This window comes from Cavia porcellus, unplaced genomic scaffold, assembly GCF_034190915.1.
Source record: "Cavia porcellus strain 051 isolate PalLab524CR breed Dunkin Hartley unplaced genomic scaffold, mCavPor4.1 scaffold_24, whole genome shotgun sequence".
Lineage (NCBI taxonomy): Eukaryota > Metazoa > Chordata > Mammalia > Rodentia > Caviidae > Cavia > Cavia porcellus.
This window is the reverse complement of record NW_026947507.1, coordinates 41,819,910-41,843,620: the sequence shown is the minus strand read 5'-3', so window position 1 is coordinate 41,843,620 and position 23,711 is coordinate 41,819,910. Positions and strand designations below refer to the sequence as shown.

General features: G+C 44.6%; 1 protein-coding gene across 1 annotated transcript in view; it reads left to right on the top strand.

The window, feature by feature from the left end:
• The window catches only part of Mtmr9 (myotubularin related protein 9), a 43,376-nt gene extending 20,685 nt beyond the window's left edge, over positions 1 to 22,691 (top strand). Inside the window, exons 3-10 of the mRNA XM_003479386.5 lie at positions 6,136 to 6,261; positions 6,983 to 7,156; positions 8,728 to 8,945; positions 10,048 to 10,209; positions 12,759 to 12,900; positions 14,926 to 15,146; positions 16,601 to 16,752; positions 18,084 to 22,691. Coding sequence (XP_003479434.1) covers positions 6,136 to 6,261; positions 6,983 to 7,156; positions 8,728 to 8,945; positions 10,048 to 10,209; positions 12,759 to 12,900; positions 14,926 to 15,146; positions 16,601 to 16,752; positions 18,084 to 18,247 — 1,359 coding nt within the window. The 3' untranslated portion in view covers positions 18,248 to 22,691. The remainder of the gene's footprint in view (positions 1 to 6,135; positions 6,262 to 6,982; positions 7,157 to 8,727; positions 8,946 to 10,047; positions 10,210 to 12,758; positions 12,901 to 14,925; positions 15,147 to 16,600; positions 16,753 to 18,083) is intronic.
• Positions 22,692 to 23,711: the final 1,020 nt, after the last annotated feature.

The window sequence follows — 23,711 nt, the reverse complement described above, 5'->3', positions numbered from 1 at the left end:
CTCCAGGTCTATCCATTTTCCTGTAAATGACGTGATTTTATTCTTCCTTATGGCATACTAAGAGCCCATCCAGTATTTATCTGTTCATGGCATCTAGTCTGTTTGCACAGTTAGCTATGGTAGACTGAAGTTCTAAGAAGGTATCACTGTAGTATGCTGTCTTTCATTCTTCGGGGAATATACACTGGAGCAGTTAGCTGGATAGATGGTGGCTTTATTCGTAGTTTCTTGAGGACTCACCACACAGGTTTCCGAAGTAGTTGTTCCCGTTTACCTTCCCACCTAGTAGGTGATTTCTTTTTTCTCTTGCATTCTTGTCAGCATTTGCTGTCTTTTGTATTCTTGATGGCCTAAGTAGGGTGAGATGGGATCCCTAATGGCTAAACTTGTGGAACATTTTTTCATACACTTATTGGCCATCTGAACTACTGTTTTTGAGACGTGTGTGTTCAATTCATTTGTCCACTGAGTGATTGGGCTATTTGGTTTTTTGGTGTTAGATTTTTGAGTTCGTTATATATTCTGGGTGTTAGCAGTGGCTGGCAAAATATTTCCCCCATTCTGTAGACGTCTCTGCACTCTGGATTATTTCCTTTGCTAATCAAAGCTTTTACATTTGATATAATCCCATTTATTGATTCTCGGTATTTTCTGTGCTGTGGAGCTCTGTTCAGGAAGCGTTGCCCGTGCTTGTTGCTTCCAGTGATTCCCCTGGAGTACCTTCCAGCAGCTTTAAAGTTTCCTGTTTTATATCTAAGCCTTTGATCCATTTTGATTTTATTTTGGTACAGGCCAAGAGGGATATAGCTTCAATCTCCTGTATGTTTTCCCAGTACCATTTTTAATGAGACTCTTTTTTCCCCAGTGTATGTTTTTGACTCCTTTGAACAAAGGAATGGTCAAAGGAAGCTCCAGCTTGATGATTCTTCTTTTATTTGCATAAACATGCAGTAAAGTGGTGTAATGTATGATGGAAAATAAAACTACAGTACTGTACAGTACAATCAGCAAAAATTACAGTCCTGTATAAACAAGGTGTCCTCTACCAAAAAGACACTGAGGCTCTGCGGCAGGGTGCTTAGAACTGTACACAAGGAAAAAAGATGCGTCTTATGTCCAAATGGCAGGTCAGAAGGCTGAGTAGCATACCTCGGTCATTAAGGGCAAATAGCCATTTACCAGGCAGGCTGTTAAATGGGGAATACGAGTCTATCTGTCTGTTTTTGTTACTGTGGCTTTGTAATATAACTTGATAACTGGCATTGTGGTGTCTCTGGCGTTGCACTTTTTGCTCAGAATTGCTTTGGCTATTCTGCGTCTTCTTCTAATTCCATGTGAATTTTAGGATGGGTGTTTTCTAGTTCTGTGACAAATGGTGCTGGCATTTTAGTAGCAATCACATTGGATCTGCGACTCGCTTTTGTTAATATGGCTATCTTCACAAAGTTAATTATTCTGGCCCATGCACAAAGGTCTTTCCATTTTCTAATGTCTTCAATATCCTTCTTCAGTGTCCTATAATTTTCACTGTAGAGGTCTTATACCTACTTGGTTAGGTTGATTCCTAGATATTTAATTTATTTTTAAAGTGATTGTGAATGGAATTGTTTTCCTAATTTCTCAGTGGGTTCATTATTGCTGTCAAGAACTCTTATGACTTTTATGCTTCTTTTTTTGGAGGCAAAATAAAATATGATGGCAAAGAAAAGTTGGGCTGGGGAATTAGCTCAGTGGCATAAGTACCTGGCAAGCGCGAGGTTGTGAGTTCAATCTCCGGTACCAAAAAAAAAAAAAAAAAAAAAAAAAAACCAAAACAAAACAAGAAAAGTTATACTCTGACTTAAAGCAGCTCATACGGCTCATACGGCTCTTCATTAGATATTTGGTCATGTTCTCTGACTCTGATACTGAAGACTGGTAGGAAAATTGTCAGTTTGATTCCCTGTTATATAATAGGACCTTTTATTTTTATTTTTTTACTTTAGCAGTTTTTAGTATTACTTGTTTTATATAAGTAACCCTAATTCCATGAACTGCTTAAAATTCCACGGAATTGTATTCCAATGACTTTATAAGAATTTCATGAGTCCATATTGGTCCAAAAAAAAGACATGGTTTCTCCTGAGTGTCTTTGTGTATTTGTTTACAAAAACCGTTAGAGAATTTAGTGAAGAGGTTCTCAGGAGAAACTTGAGAGCCTTGTTTAACACTTCCTGTTTACCAAATAAATCTTGGTATTTTCCTCTGTGTCAAAGACAGTTTGTAAACATTTTTTTCTTCTCTAATGGGTTTGTTCAAATAACATCCTCTGTGGAATTATAATCCAATAAACAAGTGTGGTCAGAAGTGCTTTTGGTACCATTCTAGTGGGCAGTTCCCCGAGGGGATGTGGAAGCTCCCCTGGCTCACTCTTTCCCACCAGACTCGGGGCTTCTCAGGCCCTGAAAGTCGCCAGTGAGGGCGAGGTGTTTTTCCCGTGTGTCCTGCGGTAGTGTAATATTTTGTGATGGATGCAGCCCTATCCATTTGACTGGAAGTGCTGTTAATGTCACGTGATTACTACAATAGCACTTTGATTCTTGATTTTACCACCTGCTAGCTTGTGACTCTGATGAAATACTCTCTTTGATAGTTTCCTACTTTGTATAAAATGAGGACAGTATTACCTGCCTTTTAGGGCTGTCATAAGAATTACATTAGTCACAGTATATAGCATACTTAGTATAATATGTAGCAAATAGTAGCATTTTAAGTGTCTTCTGGGGTTTATTTGGTACAGTTTTATAGTAACACTTTGTGTAGCAAAAGCACCCATATAACACACAATTTACTATCTTAATACTTACAAATAGTAGCTAATACTTGGAGGCCTTTTATTTATTTGGTACAATTTTATGGTACAATTTTTGTAGCAAAAATAACTACGTGACATAAAATGTAGCACCTCAACTATTACAAGTGTCTGTTCAGCTGTCTATTCATATCCTGTGTAGCAGAACTAGACCAATGCAAGTCACTTCTACTTCTAGTTGTGGTCTTTGTTTTTTAGTAAATCTGAATTTCATACTTGTTTTTAATCAGTTTTTTTAAAAGCAGGATGTATTTGCTTTGCACTTAAATATACAGTATTGAATATTGGTTCAAATCCCAAGTTATAAAAATTTTTGTCCTATGTTTAGCTATTGTGGTATATAGTTAAATTTCAAATTGCCTTATTTTAAATCATTATCAGTGTAACAAGTATCTTTGTGTTTACAGTATTTTTTACATAAAAATAGACTTTTTTTGGTATCTCAAAGCTAACCCATCTGGCCCTTATATCAACAACAACAAGCTTTGGGTTTAACTGTTAACAGGAGGGGAGAGGCTGGGCATGCTGGCTTATACCTGCAGTCCCAGGCCTTCAGGAGGCTCAGGCAGAAGGGTCACAAGTTCAAGCCCAACCAGGCTGACTTAGCCACCTAGTGAGACCTGACTGGAAATAAAGACAACGGGAGCTCAGTGCAGAGGCCTGGGCTCAGTCCCAGGGTTGGGAGTGGGGTGGTCAGGGAGTGTAGCTCAGTGCAGAGTGCGAGGCCCTGGTTTCAGTGGCAGGCATGAGTAACGGCAGCAACAACAGAGCGAGAAAACCCTAAAACTCTGAAGCTAGGATTTCATTTGAAACAGGAGCCAAGGAGTAGGCACAGCTGTTGTGCTCACTGGATGGTGTGTAACTGTTTTCTCTCCACCTTTGCTAAATTTTACTTAAGCACATGAGAAGATGAGGCGAGCTGTGTGTCACAACAGTGTTGTCTGGAAGCAGTGTATGGTGTTGATGTGGCCAGACTTGCCAACATGAATGAGAAAGCATTGCGGCTCCTAGATTGCTGCGTGGAAACTTCGCGGGCAGGCTCCCTCGGCCCCTTCAGAGGCGCATATGGGTGGGTGTGTTCTAGTAACCAGGTTGGGTGCTCCATCCACAGCCGTGCACCTGTCTGTCCTTGCAGTATGACTGGTAGTCTGTGAGATGCAGCTGCCGCATGTGCCGAAACACAGTGTTAAAGAAAGAGGACTGAGTACATCACCACTCACTTATGGTGTTCACATCTGACTCTTGTGAGTTGGCTAAGTAGCTGTGTGTGTTACCTGGAGCTCTTTACACATGTCCCATGGTGTAGAAACCAGAACTCATGACCTGTCTGCCTGCTTTGACCTCAGGAAATGAATACTCTGTTGAATGTTTTTAGAGTATAGTAAAAAAACACAGAAGCTGGCCGCTATTCTTTTCCTGGCTTCCAGTACCCCTTCCCCATATACATTCATATAAATAGAGATAATAAATGAATCCCTCCTGTAGCACAGTTGAGCTGTGTATGTGTGTGCATGTGTGTGGGCGTGTGTGTGTGCAGGGAGAGTGGGGATTGAACCCAGGACCTTGCACTGAGCTCTGTCCCCAGCTCTTTTATTTTAGAATAGGTTCTTGGTAAGGTTTCCAGGCTGCCCTTGAACTTGCTTCAGCCTTTGCAGTAGGCAGCATTCAGGGTACAGGGTTACCCAGCTGTGAGCAGTTCTCTGTAAGCAGGAGTTCGCACACCTAAGTGCTCAGTTTCCCAATTGTAGCAAGAATCAGACGATGCAACTTTTTTTCTCAGCAGTTTCGGCTGCCTTTTGAAGTTGAAATGTTCTCAGTTCCCTGATCATTCCTGTGTGCAAAGAAGGCCGGTCTCTGATGATGTAGAATACCGTCTACATCAGGTGGAACTCCGGGTGCCTGGCGCTTGTGGTAGCTGCCGGCTGTGTTTATCATGGCAGTGGTGAACGCTGACCTTTCCACCTTTGCTGTTGTGGGCAGCCAAAGATACTGTGTGCACACATACTGGGTTACACAGCCAGGTCTCAGAGGCTTTTATTTGGTACTGAGGATCAAACTCATGACTTCACACTGGCCAGGCAGGAGCTCATGCCGCTGAGCTAAATCCCAGGCCTGACAGCCACGGCTCTGTATTTACGAGCTTAGTGGAGAAAGTTCGTGACTTACTGACAGACAGAACAATAACTTCGGTTAGGTGTTTTTGTTGAATAGTGAACTGTGTGTCCAGCTTACTCTGGAGTGAGTCGCTGGCCTGTCCTGCTGTGAGCCCTTCACTGAGAGCTGGGTTGTGTGCAGACTCTGACCACCCCAGAGCCATGCTGTTGGGCCTTCTCCCTACTCCTGGAGAGTGTCTTCATGATTACTGCAGTTTGACTTATGCTAATTGGGAGAGGTACCCCCCACCCCGCTTTTGTCCAGCTGCAGAAACATGTTCTGTCTTTCTGTTCCTCACAGTCATGGGTTATCCTGGTTTGTCACCCAGAATCGTCCAGATAAATGTATGCCCCCTGGGGGACTGTGGTTATTACCCCGGCTTGTGCATAAGCATCTACGAGTTGACAGCTGGCAGAGAGCTCTGGGGAGGGCGGTCACACTGAAGCAGTTTCTGCATGTGTGCACTGTGTAATAGCTGAAATTATTTTCCGTCCTGTTCTGTGCCAGGTGGAACAGGCACTGTTCCCTGCCTGTAGGATACAGTATCTTTCCCAATGTTCCCTGCAGCTCTGTGAGGAGGGCATCATTGTGTCCTCCATTGGACCGCTGAGGACACTGAGGCAGGAAGGTCACATGACTGAGCTGCTGCTGCACAGCTGGGATAGGACCCGAGTCCTGCAGTCTCACTGCTGTCGGGCTGTCTCTGGCTGTTTTATAGTTACTGAGCGGCGCTGAGTATGAACAGTGTACTTCATTTCTATAGCTAGTAATGAATCAGCTATATAAGTAGCCAAAAACTCCTTGTACCCTGATCCCCAGGCATTCTGGGGCCTTTTGTTAAAAAATAGCTTTATTAAATTGTGCCAAGAAGTTACTTCATGTTTGTTGTAGAGTAAGTATGCACAGTTTGGGTTAGTTTCTTCATTCAGAGAGCACGTGTTGCGTGTGCGTTATGTGTGGATGTCTTGTTAATGCCACGAGCTTGGAACTTCGCTTCAGTGAGACCGTCACTGTACCACGCCAAGCTACAGTGTACCCAGTGTACAGGGGACCCACTGGCGTTATCAGGCCACTCGACCAGTGAGAAGGTGCTTCCAGTTGTGGTGTGCTCTGTTCTGTTTCTGCCCCAGGCGCTGTCTACCCTGGACTCCATCACGCTGATGTACCCCTTCTTCTACCGGCCCATGTTTGAGGTGATAGAGGATGGCTGGCACTCCTTCCTTCCTGAGCAGGAGTTTGAACTCTGTTCTTCTGCTGTGAGTAACGTTTGAGCTCTGTGGGCTCCCAGCTCTGTAGCTCCGATCGTCACTCACGGGAATGAGAGTAGCCCAACACTAGATATTTCCTGGGAAAATGATGGCTGCCTTTGATTTACCTGTGCCCTAAGGAGTCTGTATTACCTGTGAGTGCTGCAGCTGAAATGCTTTTTATTCTGTTAGCCTAATATATGCCAAATAGTACCTTTTAAACTTTGGAAATTATATTGGCCAAACATTAGGATCTGCATAAAGATAAGTCCCAGAAAACTGCATGTTAATTATTGGTTACTGTTTAAATGTCTCCTTACAAACCGTAATCATGGCTAAACTTGATATATTTGCCTTGGCAAGCAGAGGACTTCAGGGAAATGACTGTCAAATATTTAACACAGTGTTCTGTGACACAAGGAACTGAGGCCTTGTTGTCTGAAATCATGATAAAAAACTGATCAAGGAAGATGCAGAATAGCAGGTTTTGCTCAGCGTAAGGAGGAACTTTCTAGAAACCATGATCCCTAGCAGGGTGGGAAGCTGCCTCCAAGAGTGGGGCTTCATGTCTCTGGAGGTATGAGGTGTGTGGGGTGCAGACCCTTTAGTTAGATTCTGGAGAAATGGCTTCTTTATTTATGAAGTGTCCTCTCAGGGCCCCTAAACCTTTTCAGGTTATTTTGTGGCACTGAGATACTTGCTTAGCTTTGAAGTGTGTCGTGTTTTCCAGACCAATGAATGGAGGCTAAGCTATGTCAATAAGGACTTTGCTGTCTGTCCTTCGTACCCACCAGCTGTCATAGTGCCCAAGTCTGTCGACGACGAAGCTCTTCGGAAGATAGCCGCCTTTCGGCATGGAGGGCGCTTCCCAGTGCTAAGCTATTTTCACACAAAAAACGCAATGGTGAGTGTGCACAACTACGACCGAGCTTCCAGGAGCACACGGGGGGGGGGGGGAGTGTCTTTGAGGAACGTCCCCCTTTACGTGTTCCCTGAACTGAGTGCCCAGGTCTCCTCCAGGATTGCCTTCATGGAGACTCCAGGAAGTGAGGGGAGGCCGTTTTCCCTGTTGAGAACATGGCCAGATCCTGTCCATCGCTGTTTAACCTTAGCCGAGTCCAGGCAGATTTGCTTTCAGGGTGCAGTACAAAGAAAACTAGTGAGGATTTGATGACTTCACCAACACTATGAAGGCAGAAAAATGAGAAATGTCTCTGCCCAGGCTAAGGGCAAGGTACTTTAACCATCCTCACCAGATTCCCACAGGGCAGTCTTGGGAGCAGGCGTTTTTATTTTCAAGAGAGGAGAATGGTACTGTCATTTGCTCACAGCTCAGCAAACTTGGAAATCGGGACTAGACTAAGCAAGGGCTTTGGGGTATTAGTTTTCTGAATGGTTTCTAAGTGCTTTCCTGTCCCATTTTCTCCTAGTCAGTAAATTCTGCCTCTCATTTTGAGACCAATAATAAATTCATGGCTAATTATAGCTATCTTGCATTTTCCTTTCCCCTGGTACTATGCAAAAAGGGGATATAGGATGTAAACATATTTTTTAAAATTTGCTGCTTTGAAATAACTAAGCCATTCACCAGGGATGACATTAGTATGATAGACACTGATTTCTTGAGACAAGTTTTGAAAGCCAGCCTTTTAAAATGTGTAGCTGGTGGTCTCTGGAGATAAGTGGTTAAGTCCTGGAATACAGAAAAGGATGGCAGGGGTCACTCACTAGAGAATCAGTACTAGATAAGCAGGTGTCCAGAAAAATTACTCCCAGCTAACCTTTTAATTTGTGCTTGGGATTCTATGCATATGTAGTTGAAGTCGAAGGGAAGTGTTATACTTTTTCCTGAGGGTTCAGTGATGTTAGTCTGTCAAATATTAAAAGGAGAAGCTAGAAATTTTGCCATGTACCTGTTCACAGGAGTGTGAGGCTCCCGGAGTAACAGGATGATTGAACTTTAGCTGGAACTTAGCAAGAAAAGCCACAGGCTTTGGTGGAGGAGACAGCCCAGACTTTTGACACAGGATCTCACTGAATTGTCCAGACTCACCTTGTCGTGCTCTTGCCTTGGCCCCATGTAGCTAAGATTTGGGTGTCTGCCATCATGCTTAGCCAACAGGACAGCTTTTCAGAGCCGTTCTGTAGTCTGCATTGGTTTGGAATGAAGTGGTTTACTCTCCCACACGATCCTGGGCCAGGGCTACCAGGTGGCTCATCTATAGACCAGCTGAATTTGACACTTCGCCCTAAAGAGAGGTTATAATTTCTTTTATGAAAAATACTTTAAGGGAGCAAGATGAAAAATTGTGGAAAAGTGCAAGGCTTCTCTTTGCTTTATAGTTATTGTCGCTGCGTGTAAACATTTGTTTTTGTGATCAAATCCATTCCAGATCGCCACATGGTGGTTTTCAGGATACCGTCCTCCCCTTTTTGCTTTCAGACCAGTGAATTGTGGGAACCTTGTGCTTCTAGGTGATTATGCGGAGTGGCCAGCCGCTCACGGGCACTAACGGGAGAAGGTGTAAGGAGGATGAGAAGCTGATCAACGCCACACTCAGGGTGGGCAAGCGGGGCTATATCATCGACACCCGCTCCCTGAATGTGGCCCAGCAAGCCAGAGCCAAAGGAGGCGGCTTTGAGCAGGAAGCTCATTATCCCCAGTGGCGGCGTATTCATAAATCCAATGAGAGGTGAGGTTCCCAGAGGGAGGAGGCTCCTGTTGGAAACACTGCAGTGCGTGAGCACATAGGGTTCAAAAGTCACAGCTGCTCAAGTGAAACCTGCAGATTAATTTGGGGTCAATAATTGGTTGGATAACTCTTCTTATTGTGTTTTGTTTTCGTGCAGGTATATTAAGGCTTTTTTTTTTAAGACAAGGTCTCACTATGTAGTTTAGGCTAGCTTTGAACTCACTATGTAACCCAGGCTGGCCTCGAACGCACAGGTGATCCTCCTGCCTCAGCCTCCCTAGTGCTGGGATCACAAGTGTGCACCACCATGCCCGTCCTCAGCAGTTTTCAAGTACATGGTCCATTATGACTAGCTGTGGGCACCCTGTTGTCGAGTAGGTCTCCAGAACCTATACCTCCTGAGTGACTGCAAATTTGCGTCCTTGGCTAAATGTTTGCCTATTTTGATTATCTTTTTAAAAGATTACTCTCATTATATCTTATTTGGTAAGCAAAAAAACAAAACAACAACAAAAAAACCAAAACCGAAACTTCTCTTGGACAATGGGCTTGGGTTTTAGTAAGTAAATAGCTGTCCTCTGTTCTCTGACCCTCAGATCCATCACCAGCAGGTCTTCTCCTCTACGTGTAGATGGGGGAGGGGGTGCCAAACAGAGGCAATAGATTTGCTGCGTATAATCTTCCTAAGTTAAAAGAACTCCAGGATTTCATTTCTCTCCAATTTCTCATCCTGTTTGCTTCACCTAAATAATGTCTGATTCCACTTTCAATGAAAGCTGTAGGGTGTGGGAGGCAAAGCTGAAGAGAATGTCCCTGCAGAGGGCCCAGGGTCTCGCTGTGCTGTGCCGTGCCGGAGTGCAGCGAGGGCGGGGCTGCGGTGTCTGGGCTGGGCCCCGCTGCGGCGGAAAGAACCCCTGACCATGACTGCACCTGAGGCGTCTTGGCCTAGCACTTACTCGCTTTTCAGTGGTAAATCTTCAGCTGACTGAGGAATAATACGGTATTATGAACTGCTGTTGCCCGTGGATATTTTGGAGCCTGGGTTTATCATTCTTTTTCATGTTTTAGTTATATTTTGCTTTCCCTTTCTTGTCTTTAAAAGATACCACGTTCTTCAGGAGAGCTTAGTCAAACTCGTGGAAGCCTGTAATGACCAAACGCACAACATGGACCGGTGGCTTGGCAAGCTGGAAGCCTCCAACTGGCTGAGCCACATCAAGGAGATCCTGACCACCGCCTGCCTGGCAGCGCAGTGCATCGACAGGTGCGCACTGTCTCTGGGCTGCGTCTGTCAGACAGGTGTCACCATCTGTGCTCACTGTGCGACTTCCATTCAGGTCATTTCAAAAATTACTGTGTGAGGGAAAACCATTCAGTTATTGAGGGATAGTCATAGAGCCTGGCATTAATATGTAATTAATATTTGCTGCATGTATGAACCAGCTATAATACATATCTTCTATGACACAAATTTTTAGTTACTAAAGGACCTGTTTCTTCCTGTAAAATGCTTAAATTCACCAATTTTCCATTTTTTAATGCTATAAACCAGAATCAGAGGAATTTTTTTATTTCTTCTCAGACAGCCAAACTTGCCTCCATGCTCTCGCTCTGTGGAAAGGAGATGTGGTTTTGTCACACAGCAACAAGGTCTTTTCTCTCTCAGACATCTTACTCCAGTCTACTTGCCATGCATAGTCACACTGCATCTCAAGTTGAGAACTCGAGAAAGTATCAGTGTGATGTGTGGAGTGGTTTTCGTTTGTTCACTCAGTTGAAGGTTGCTGGCCTTGAGACTTGGGGCGGAAGACTTGAACAGAGGCAGGGGCCTGGAAGAAATTATTGCAGAGGCTTAGAACGCCCCCCCCCCCTTTTTTTTTTATCGGTATCGGGGATCGAACTCACGACTGCCTGCTTGCAAGGCAGGCGCTTATGCCGCTGAGCTAAACCCCCAGCCCCTAGAACGCCCTTTTTAAGCAGGGGATTTCCACTGAAGCCATCAGTGGGTATAAGTACTGGCACCACCTAGCGGGGTGGCACTTTTCTTTGAGACTAACTTATTTTATTGGCGCTTCCCAGTAAGGAAGGCGTGTGAGGTGTATCACGGTCATGTTTACCTTCTTGTGGTAAGTCAGCCCTGCCCAGAGAACAACTGGAGACCCTTGGGGTCCATGTCGCCAAGCTGTCACTGTGGTTTAGGGTTAGGTAAAGCTCTTGTACCCAGTGAAACATGGAAAATAAAGGATGGGGGATCAATAATGCAGAACTATGAGTTACTATTGAGGGCTTTGTGTCTACAACCTTAGTCTCCCATAGTCCTTCCTCTGTTGTGAGAGGTTTTTGTTTCCCTGTGAGACATGAATTGTAAGTAACCTTTGTCGGGGGCTGGGGATTTAGCTCAGTGCCTGGGGATTTAGCTCAGTGGCATAAGCGCCTGCCTTGCAAGCAGACAGTTGTGAGTTTGATCCCCAGTACCGATAAAAAAAAAAAGGAAAAAGACAAAAGAAAAAGAAACCTTTGTCATCACCTGACCTGCTTTTTCAGCTGTGATGAGATGACAAAGGTCAGGGCAACTCTGGCTGCTGACGAGTGCATCTCTCCTCTTGTCGGGTTTGGGGTGCCACCTTAGCACTCTAGGCCCTGGGTGTGTGTCCCCATGTCTGGGCTCTCTTTTCTGATACACATCAGCTTACTTTTTACACCTCTGTCAAATTTTGGCCTAATAATTAATTGCTGAAAATGTAAAAATAGACCTTAAATTGATTGAATTAAATTCAGAATAAGCCATATATAGGAAAGTTAATGTATTTGCTCATTCTCTTTAGTGCAGGCAGTAGATTTTGTCTTAAAAATGGAATTACTAGCCTACTGTGGGTGAACTTCAAGGATTCTGTTATTTTCAAATTAATAACTCCCAGGTAATTCAGCAGAAGACAGAAAGCTAGTTAGGTACATCATTTACTTTGTAACAAAAATTGGTTTCCCCTTATCCTAAATAGCCAATTACAGAGTTAAGTAAATTACAGTTCATCACTTAATAGAATAATATATAGTCATTAATAACAGGAAATTGCTTTTCTAACTCTTCATGGGAAAGGAATTGGCCATGGTTATCAAACGTGAAATTTCCCTTTTCCTAAAATGTCTACACTGTTTTTTCAGTAAACAGGGTAGAAAACTCAATGGTGAGCACAGGTGATTTTTGTTGGTGTCTTCTTCTGTTCTTTTTAGAATAGTGGGGTCCCAGGCACTCCTAAGTCTGAAAGCACAGGGACGTCATTGCCTCTGGCTTTCTAGATTGACTGTCCTTGGGTTTTTGGTTCTGCTTTGTTTTGTTTCTGTTCCCATGTTTCTAAAAGTGTGCTTTAGGGCTCTTTCTGAGATCCATTACAGTTTGTGAAGGCGTCCTTTTAGTAACCCAATGGATAGGCAAAATTGAATGTCAGAAAAAATAATTTTAGTATATGTTTATAGGTTTAGTGAGAAAAAGCTTTACTCAGCTATTAAAACAGAAAAGTGCCTTCTCTGACAGGAACTGCTTTTGACTGATTTTTCAAGGGTTAGAACATTTAGCAGAAAAGTGCCATAACATTTGTTATAACTGAGACTTTTACCATGTGAATTGTGAAACTCACTGTAGTCTTCCCTTCTCCCCAGATAACCTCTCCTCTACCCATTGCCTCATTTAGACTGTAGCCCCTTCCCAGCAGGATAGATGCATGACATGGAAGTGTCATACACGTAGGTGTATGCCATTACCGGAGCTCCCGACCATGTCAGGCTGCCCATCTGTGCTCTGGATTTTCCCTCCAGGGAAGGTGCATCCGTGCTGGTCCATGGGACAGAAGGAACCGACTCCACACTGCAGGTGACCTCCCTGGCCCAGATCATCTTGGAACCGAGGAGCAGGACCATCCGGGGCTTTGAGGCACTGATAGAAAGGGAGTGGCTCCAGGTGAGCAGGGCTGCAGGCGGGGCGAGGCACTGCCAGCCACCGGTGCTGCGCCGTGCTGGTTTGGGGCAGGGGTACAATGTGTGATGGGTGGGAAATTTTACATTGTACGTTTAACTATCTGTGGGCCAGTGAATCTCTCTTCCCCTCATTAAGTGTTTATGATCTTCACTACCCTCTCAGGTCTAGGTCTCTCTTTGCTTACATTGTTTACTTGGCACCTTGTTCATGTAAAAGCCTCCAGTTAGCTGTACAGGCTGAGCCTCCTTACTCTGCAAATGCAGAACGTGCTAAACTCTGAACCTTCTGTCTTTATGTCCCATGGTACAGTTGTGTGCAGATCTACGAAAAGTATTGGTGCAAAAATCACCTCCAAACGTGGGGGTAAGGTGTGTGCAAAACACAGCACTCCAAGTGCTGTGAAGTATTTGCTCACATGCTCTAGCCAGCCCCCCATTATGTAAACTGTCTTTTTTGTCTATTAATTATTCCTTTTGCTGTATGGAAGCTTTTAATTTGATGTGTAGGCTTGGGTCTCTTCCCCAAGATACCTCTTTATGTCTGTGAGCATATTCCAAGATACTAAAAATATCTGAAATCCATAATACTTCTGGGATACAAAAGGATTTTAGACAAGGAATACAAAGAATGTAAAACAGAGTGTGGTCTCCAGGAAACTTAGTCTTGGTAGACATAAGGTACGAAAGGGCTGGTTGAGTAGGGGCCGTGATCACATAGCAGGTGCGTTAGTGCTTTCTGGCTTTCGGTCTCCTTGCGCTGTCCTCTCCTCTCCCCTCCCAGGTGAAATCCTTGCCATCCCTTAAGGTTCAGCAAAATGTCATTGCTTGCATAAAGTCTTTGAGAGCTTGTTTTCTGAACTGACGCCCCCTCCCCCATCAGAGAAGCGTGCCAGGTGCCCTATTGATCTGTTCCTCCCAGGGTACATGGCACAATGTTGGGCAACTACTAAAATGAACACGGATTGAAACCTGCCAAGTCACAGATCAACTTACAGATGTATTTGCGCTTTGTAACTTGGTAAATAATTGTAATTGAAAACAAATGCTTAGACATACACTGAAAGCAGTTATGTCTATGGCTGCTGAGGCCTCTCTGGCCTTTCCAGTTACGATGCGGATGTTCCTAGTGTTGGTGCTGTTAAACGCAACCTGTCTACCTTCTGTATTTGGTGAAAGTCTGTTCAACTGCATTTCTCCTGATCCATAGTAAACAAACGAGTGTGCTTTAAACTAATCACATATTCTATTTTAATCCGTATCCAGATCCATGTCCCAGCAGCCACTAGAAAGTTTTCATAGCACTGTCTTTGTCAGATAGAGTTGAATAAAGTCCCAAAGACAAAGCAAATAAGAGTGATTTGTGGTGAGGTCAATATTTGGGTACTGGGCAAAGAGGCCAACTCGGGTGGTAGATGGTAGTCTCCTGCAGTTTGGGAGGGGAAGAAGATCATTAAGGACAGCTTTATCTCTGATATAACAATACAGTTTGCTAAGATCTCCTCAAGACAATAGCTTTCCTACTTGTAACAAAGTGTTATTCCCAAACTGACTTCACACTTGGTCTGAGAGCGCTGTGCTCATCTCTGTTCAGTGACAAGGGTTACGTAGTTCTCAGCACAACTGGCATTTCTGATAAAAAGAGGTGACTGTTGTCCTTCATTTTATATGCAAGAGCTTACTTCTTTGACCCTACTTCAAAGTCCACAGCTCTCCAAGAGTTCAGTTTTACCTACTTCCGTCTAGTAGATCTGCTACCCCAAGTGCAAGTGCGGTTCCCAGGGCACATATGCACCACACAGCCTTATCCAGTGTTTGGAAAGTGTCTTTCCCTTGGTGGCTGCAGTTACTCATTTTAAATGAAGAAGTAATGCACCCAGACAGGAGCCGCCCGGCCCTGTGATGGGCTGCAGCTGATACCCTTTCGCCTGATACGTGGGGTGGTGTTAGGAGAGGGTGCAGTCCCGTGATCTCTGAGGGCCACAACAGTCACATTCCCGCCTCCCCCCAGGCGGGTCACCCGTTCCAGCAGCGCTGCGCACAGTCAGCCTACTGCAGCAGCAAGCAGAAGTGGGAGGCGCCGGTGTTTCTGCTCTTCCTGGACTGCGTGTGGCAGATACTTCGTCAGTTCCCCTGCTCTTTTGAATTCAATGAGCATTTCCTCATCGTGCTCTTCGAGCATGCATACGCCTCACAATTTGGAACATTTCTGGGCAACAATGAAAGCGAAAGGTGGGTATGCTGCTCCTGTGGGGACATTTTATTAACTCTAGTGACTCCCTAAAAGGGACCAGGTATAGGTCTGTATTAATGTCACTTATGAGAAGGTGGAAGCCGTAGTCAAGCATAAACTGAATTACATGAACTATAGTGTTAAATTTAGCCACGGGTTTTCTGCATCTGTCGAAATGATGGGCAGAGATCATTTACTGACTTTGCTGGGAGGAAGCCATCATGATCGTGATGTGTGTCAGAGCCTGAAGCTGGCACACCTGAGTGTGACTGTCACAGCACCTGGAACAAGGGAAGAGAAATAGTGACCGCCCTTCAGTCAGCTTCCAGCGCTCAAACAAATACAGCAGTGTCTCACTTAACGAATCTAATGTGCCTTACAGTTTTGGAGAAGAGGTCTGCATTTGTTTGTGTGGGGAAGATGGCTGTGGTGGTTTGTTAACAGTGCGGAGTTTGCAAAGGGAAGTAAAATGCTGTGGAATGCTTTTGTTTGCAAACCGAATCTTTGCAGACAGGCACTGGAGTTTGACAGCAATTCACTAGGAAAAGCTTACTTTGCCTTCTGGTTTCCAGGGTGGGTCCTTGACTGGTTGGTGCACCTGTTGCTTTCCCTTGTCTGTTGGGTGTGCGCTGACAGTGGTGGGGAGTGGGCGCTGGCACAAACAGTCACCCCATGAGGAGGAGGAAAAGATGATGCAAGTGGGGCCGGGACGCAGCTTAAAAATCAGTGATTTTAGGGAAAAAAAAAAAAACAAAAAACTGGCCTCAAGAAAACTTCAGCTTAAACCATGTCCTGTGAGAATTTAATGTGTTCTTTTTTTGGTTAATGTAAGCAAGCTGTCTTGTTTATTAAAATTTATTCTTTTTCTAAGACCTGCCAGTCCACTTGCCTTCCACACCAAGAATTTTACAGTTCAGTGTCAGGTTTACAATGAACACTGTTCGTTACGGTGGGATGCGGATTAAATTTGTCTTTACACTGAGATTTGCTTTATTTTTAATTTTTGACAGTTTGTCTATTATATGTATGGCATTTATTTTATCTAAAAGCTAAAAAGTTCTCTAAAAAAGTTAAGTTTTGTTTGAGATTTGATCAACTTCCATTTTTAATAGGATGCATATAATTTTCGTGACTATCCACTCAGCATCTTGGAAATGCGTTAGCAAGCTTTTTCTAGTCAGCTATTTTAAATCAAGCTGCATCCCCGGATACGGCGAAGGCCTGTTGTATATGCTGTAGATCTGTGACGGGAAACCTTGGAGAGCTTTCAGTGACACAGCCCCCGCCCTTGATTCAGGTTTATCACCTGTGAGAGTCTTTGTTTCAAATTACAACGCTGTGTTTAGCCACACAGAGAAAAGTAGTTCCCCTACCCAAGGGAGCTTCATCGAGGGGAGCTGATGAGCAGATGCTGTGAATCAGCCCTTTCATGGCCATTTTCTTTCTCAATCAGATGCAAGCTGAAGCTGCAGCAGAAGACAATGTCTCTGTGGTCGTGGGTCAATCGGCCCAGTGAGCTGAGCCAGTTCACCAACCCTCTCTTCGAAGCCAACAACCTGGTCATCTGGCCTTCCGTTGCCCCGCAGAGCCTGCAGCTGTGGGAAGGTATCAGCGGCCCAAGGAACTCTCCCACTCGTGTGCTGCCCACACATGCACTCTGCTGGCCTTTGCAGGTGGCCAGCAGGATGTGACCCCAGATCCATGCGCAGTGGCCCCACCTCCCAGGGCAGGCCTGCTCTCTTCTGCAGGTTCTTACCTGGTCCTGCTCTTTTCTGACCTCACTGGGAAAATTAATGATGATCTAAGACACCATGCTTTATGTTATTCTATTCTATTTTTCCTAGATAGAGTACTTTCTCTTTTTTATTTTTATTTTTTGGCACGCTGGGGATGGTACCCAGGGTCTTCGCACTGAACTACCTTCCCAGCCCTTCGTTTATGCGGAAGGGATCCAGGCCTCCCTCTGACCGAGTTGCCCACTCTGGACTCAAATTTAGGATTCTCCTGCCTCAGGCTTCTAGTGTGCTGGGATCTCATGCCCTGTTGGTGTTATTTTTTGCGTAAGAGTTTTGGTGGGTAGTTGAGATGTAAATAAATTATAAGCTCCTGGGAGAGGGTTTCTGTTTTCCTTTATGAAGCTGTCATTGGGATAGGTTCCCCTGTGAAATGCTATCAGATGCTTACATGGCCAGTCATTCCACACGGGTCTAGAAGCAGTTGCAAAGTATCACTGGTTTCAGCTCTCTCATTGTTTGTATGGAATAACCAATATAGAATCTTCAAGTTATTCCAAAGTACATTTTTTTAAATGCTTATTTCTCAGACTCCTGAAGCTTATCCTAAGTAGCAAAGCTTGTTTAAAAATAAAGTTACCTGTGGGACATGGTGGCACACACATAACCCCACCACTAAGGAGCCTGAGGCAGGAGGATTGCCATCAGTTAGAAGCCAGCCTATGCTATCTGGTGAATGAAAGGCCAGCCTGAATGGCAAAGCAAGACCCTGTTTTAAAAAAAAAAAAATAGTTACCAAAGTTTTAAAAATAGTAGCTTTTCTTTAGACAAAGACTGTAAAATATAATTTAGTTTCTGTGCAGTCATTTTGAAGACTGTGAGTACATCTTTATTCCTTTCTGTGTCAAGCCACATAAAGTATGGATAAAAGTGAGGGAGCTATTTGATAAATCGGGTGACTTGCCATAAATGTGAACCGTGAAATGTGGCACAGTCTGCTCCCCAGGGCAGCTCACAAGGAGTGTGCTCTGCCCTCCCTTAAGAGGCCCTTGGGTTCTTCGCTCTGTGGGTCTGTTTCTGCCCCTTCTCTGGTGTGATCCGAGGGGAGAGAAGGGAAGTGGGGGAGTGTGACACACAGAATTCCACCTTCCCTCTAACAAAGCACTGGGCCTGAATGTGACTTTCTCCCTTCGGACTCACTAGGAATTTTCCTGCGGTGGAACAGATCCTCCAAGCACCTGGACGAGGCATATGAGGAGATGGTGAACATCATTGAGTATAACAAGAAGCTGCAGGCGAAGGTCAACATCTTGCGGAGGCAGCTGGCTGAGCTTGAGACGGAGGGCGGGCTGCAGGGGAGTCCCTGAGCTGCCCAGGACCTGCCCACCTCACCTCGAGCCTGCCCTTCCATTCCTCTGCACTCTGGAGCCTGGGGCAGGAGGCTTCACCTGGGACTCTGATATCATGGCTTTGCTGATACTGTAGAACAAAACTCACTCCAGTCACTCCTATTTCATGTGGCCTGCCAGGCAGCCCTGTGCTGTGGGAGCCGGAAGGAGGTGCCCGGCTTTGCTTTTCACTGGTGTCCATGACCTAGCTAGCCATTCGCCCGGCTGCCTCCACCTCCACCTCCACCTCCACCTCCAACCCGTATTCCAGCCCAGTCCAGGATACAAGACTCGTCAGGAAATAGCTGATGGTAAAAAAAAGGGTCAGGCTTTTAAGCATTCAGTGTAGAAATGTTTTCCAAAGCTGAGATGGTGGGTAACCAAGAACTTTGTGTCTAACCTGCCATTTCCATTACCTTCACTTGTTAAAGCAATCCGTCTCTGTAAAACAGTTTTAGGCCTAACAAAACTGAGTTCATTCTCATTCCGGCTTGTCAAGAAGGGAGAATTGAAATTCTACTCAACATGAATTCGTCCTACAAGGCTTGCACAGGTAGGGTTCTCTGATATTTACAGGGTTACATTTCTTCTAAGAGGAGACCAAAAAGGTATGTGCAGTATAGAATCAGAGTGAGGGTCTGTTACCCATGGAGAACTGGTACTGTTGGATTGGGTTGTCAGGTTTCGGGCCCTACATATAAAATGCCTATCAAATGTTGACTGTGAACCGAAACTTCACTTACATAGGTCTGTTAAGTTACACAGACAGTTTCCTTAAGCCTGAGCCGCGCTGCCCTGTCTGAAGTTCTTACTGCACTGGTTTATACCTGTCTGTGTGTCTATGTGTTTTACTTAATTTTTAAGTATTCAAAGAGTTTACTGATGCAAAGGTTAATATTGTTCTCGTTGGCTCGAGCAGCTTGCAGCTTCATCTGGGCTGCTTAACTGTCCGTTTTGTGTTAGGCAAATGTGATTTAACTGGAGCCTTTGAATATGGTGCAACCCTACTTGAAACCTCCAGGAGTTCCGGCAGTGTCTCAGTGTCACCAAGCAGCCTGGCTGCCGCTGTGACATGCCGGTTTGTTTACACCTGCTGTGTTCACTCCTGGCTCATTGTTCCTCTTCTCAACACACTGCTCCTTTCATCAGCACTGTCCATTCTGGCTTTCTCATTGAGGAATAGTGTTTAATTTAATTTCCACACCATCTGTGTACAACCACTGCAGTGTGGATCCCACCTCAGAACTTCTGTGTTGAGGCAAAAATACCGCTTTAAAAATTGACTCTGGCAAGATGGACAGCCACATCCAGAAGCCAGAGCACACAGCCAGTGCTTCATATCTCCGGTCACCGAGCCTTCCCTGGCCACCTCCTTCCTGAGACTGGTGGCAAAGCCCTGGCGACAACCAGTGGTCCAGATCCTTGGGCTGAGTTTCCCCGCCTTCTCACCAAGCTCACTTTTGTTCTTGGCTCATTTTCCTGGCTGCAGTTTTAAATCCTAGGACACAAATCCCTCACCAAAAGATGGAGGGAACCAGGGAGCACGGCCCTGCCTGGCTCTGCCTGTGTCCCTTGCTGCCTCCTTGGTGATGGCTCCTGGCAGCGGCTGGCAGTGTGGGCTTGTGTCGCTGACTTCTTTGTTTTCTCCAGGCCACACAGGAAGAAAGATACTTTTCTTATTTTGGGCCTGTAAGGAAAATCACCTGAGTTTCTCTTCCTTAGATCCTTCCAAGTGACACCCCCCCCCCCCCCCCCCGCCAGCCCTCCTGTGGACCGGGCTTGTGCGGTGGGCCCGCTTGGGTGCAGTGCGTCTGTGCTGTCTGTGCTGGTAAACACAGTGCTGTCCCCTGGTAAACAGTGAGCCAGGCGGTGCCGGCACAAGGTTCTAGTTCCTCTTTCTTTCCCTACAGAGACAGCATTCGTCACTGTTCCTGCAATCTTGCTTCTTAGTACTCACTTATAAGGAGGGGTCATCCAGGCTTCAGGTCTCCTTGCAGGTTGTAAAGACAAACTCTGGTCTCTGTGTGCTTTGAGCAGGGCCATTTCATAACGCAATCGGGGGAGAGCACACAAGCCAGGGTGATTTGAAGGTGTTTTAACAATACAATTCAATTACCCTGCCCTTGGGTGAGAAGAAGAAATAAATGGATATGCCCAAGAGAAGATTCTCGGCAAGCATTAGGTTTAGGGAGTTGCCTGTGATTAAAAACAAAATGTGGTTTTAAAAACTTCGAAGAAAGAAAAGGGAGCTGAATCAGGGAGCGAGCGAGTGCACTGCAGGGCTAGGAAGGACTGAGCTGGATGCGCTCGGACTTGGATGTGTCCGCCACGGCTGCCGTCTCTGTTCCAGTGGAGGGGGCCAAGTGGATACTGCAGTTGTAAAGTGGGGTCATAAAGAAGCCCCACGAAGACCATTTTAAACACACAGAGGACCGCTGTCGTCCTGTGTCATTAAGACAAGGGTTCTCAGGTTTAAATGAATAGTTTTTGAAAACCAGAACATAGCTAATGTTTTTGGTCTGAGACTTTTCAGTAATTATTTGGTCCAAATTATTAGGTTTGAAGAAAAGCAGAAATAATAAACTAATAGTTTACACTGAGCTATAAATGTATTTTATTTCTAAGAAAAACAAGGCTGCCGAAGTAAGATTTTTACAGTGATTTTTGGGCAACCTTAGGAGGACCATGACGGATATTTACTGAAAATCCCACAGAAAGGACTTTAAAACTTCTTTATAAAGAATTTAAAAGGGTTTGAACTTTGAGGCCTGACTTAGAAGTAGGATCTCATTTATTTTAAAAGATGTAGTGGAATTTGAGTCTTTCATTCAGCCAGCAATTGGTTTACATTTTTAAAAAAATCAATATCATGGGAAAGATTTGACCAGTAATTTAGTGTCTTGAGGTGAAAAATAGTAACATTTCGTTTCATTTTGAAAAATCTGCTTAAGTAAGCACAGCGGTTTTCTGGTATCAGAGAACTGCTGTGGCTGGTCCTGGGTCATCGGGAGCCTTTACTTTCATACCTCACTCTGAGGCAGAGGCTTTACTCCTTCCCCACACGCAGATGGAAGAGGTGAAAGCTGCATGAACATTCTTCATGAGAAAAAGTACTTCCTGGACAGCAGCTGGGCAGTGTTTAGAACTGTTCCCGTCCTGGGCCCCTGACCCTCCCCAGGGCTGAGGTCACAGGGCACATCCGGGACAGGTGTGCGCTACACCTGCCGCCACTTCCACTCACCGCTGCTATTCCTTTCCTCGAAGAAACCCCTTCCAGAGCTATTATTTTAAGTTATTGCCAAATAGTATTTTTGTGTTTTTCACGGTGAGAACAGAAAACATCGAAAGACTGACTTCTGTTTTATTTATTCTTAGATGATATGAAATGCTAATTTTTTATGTCAGTTTTCCAGTGTTTCGTTTCTTAAATAAAACTGTTTTTACCTTCACTGAATCTCTATGACCCCCTGTCAACAGTGTCTCCTTTTTTTAAACCAGTGGTCTCAGAGGAGTCCATGTGAAATTCCAGGACTGGGTTTGAAAAGTACTGAACTTGTTACCTAAGTTCTAAGAGACATAAGGCACGGTCTCTAAGCAGAGCATAGTTTATGTTCAGCTGAAGGTCGGCATTGGAGCTCCCTGTGGACCCCGCATCCTCCTGTCCTGACCGGAGCTCCCTGGCTGTGCAGCCACCTGCAGGTCTAGGGATGGAGCAGGGCTGTGCGGCACTGGCCCCGTGTGTCAGACCAGTCACTCGCCTCACTTTTAAACTGCGTGTGTCCTTGGTGAGGTGAGTTATTCTACATTATTCAGAACCCATGTAGGTCTGGTCCCATCTACACTAAAAATACTGTACTTGCACAACTTAGTTTATAGAAAACAGAATGGGTATCTCTACTATTCCGGTATGTGGGTTGCACTCTTGACATATTTGAATGTGACTCTTGGATTTAAGTGCACTATGAGTCTCGTCCTCCATGTAAAATTGCACTGTATGGCTCATGTGTCTGTAATGTATGCTTTGCTGAACCTCAGAGTGCTGTAAGGTTAGGGTTTTTATATTGTGAACCTAAGTATATATATATATATATATATATATATATATATGCGTGTTTATATATAGCATTAGGGAAATCCTGAACTTTTGCAAATCTGTGTAACCTTTTAATATTCTTTGTAATATTTACTAAGTGATGAGTTCACTTATGTCCTGTAATTGGGCTTGGTCACCTGGAATTGGCTGGTTTAACAAGCTGAGTGTGCGGAGTCAAGCAGCAGTCTCATCGAATGTGACACTGTTCTCAGTGTGTGACGCTTGTGTATGGTGTTCCCCCCCAGCCACACAGGACAACACGTTGCACAGATGCTAGTGTTAAATTTCTAGACAATGGTAATAAAATTTGAATATATTCAATGCTGATAAGTCTGTAGGCTGATTTTATTTTTTAGTATTTGCAAGAGTTTTGATGGCATTTCAGTTAAAACTGTTAGATATTTTTTACCATGTATTTTGGGAAAATTGAGAGCTACAAAAACGTTGCAACAGGAGTCAGGGATTTAGCTCAGCAGCACAATAGCTGCCTGCAGGTGTGAAGTCATAAGTTCTATCCCCGGCAACAAAAAACAAAAAAAACCCCTCAGTCTCCACCAAGAGCTGACACCCTCTCCTCTGGGTGTAGCTTCCCATGCAGTGAGTGGGATTCACTTATGGTCACAGGATAGGACAAACACATCAGCTGCCACGTGGTGATGGAAGACAGCATGGCAGTGATGATGGTCCTGGGACAGACCTGGGGTCCAGGTTCTCAACACCAGCAACTGACACTTAGTAGCAGGTGGACACTGGTAAGTAGAAGACCATTCCATGTACTGTTGCAGGAAAATTTCCAAGCCAAATCAAAGTGAAAGGAAGCCTCTTTGCACCAAGAAAATAAGGCAGCATTTAATCTTTACACCAGCGGACTGTTGGGGGATAATTCCACGAAGGCAACAGCCCTGAATTTAGAAGGAGTTTAGTTTATATGGAGTTCAGATGTGGGAGGTACAAAGCAAGTGACAAAACATTACATAATTAGTTACATGCATTGAGTCATTTTGACAGGCAGGCTAGTCTTGAACAGATTGGTTGAAACAAAGGAATTATATACAGAAAGAGGGAACAAGGAGAGGGAGGGGCCCTTACAGAGTGAGCATAGCTAAAGGTGTTCTTGAATTAGCCCAGGGTGCCTTAAGGTGTAGACAGTCGCTCTGACTCAGTGCTCATGGGAGCTTTGCAGCTGGCTATAGACATCGTCAAGGTCAATTGATTTCAGCAGAAGCAGCAGAACAGAAACTTGGCCAGAGACCTCTGATTAATCATGAAGTATCTGTAAGTTTGTTACTTTACAAAAGTGTTCTCACATTATAATTGTGTCCCAACACCACATTAAGCATATCCTACGCA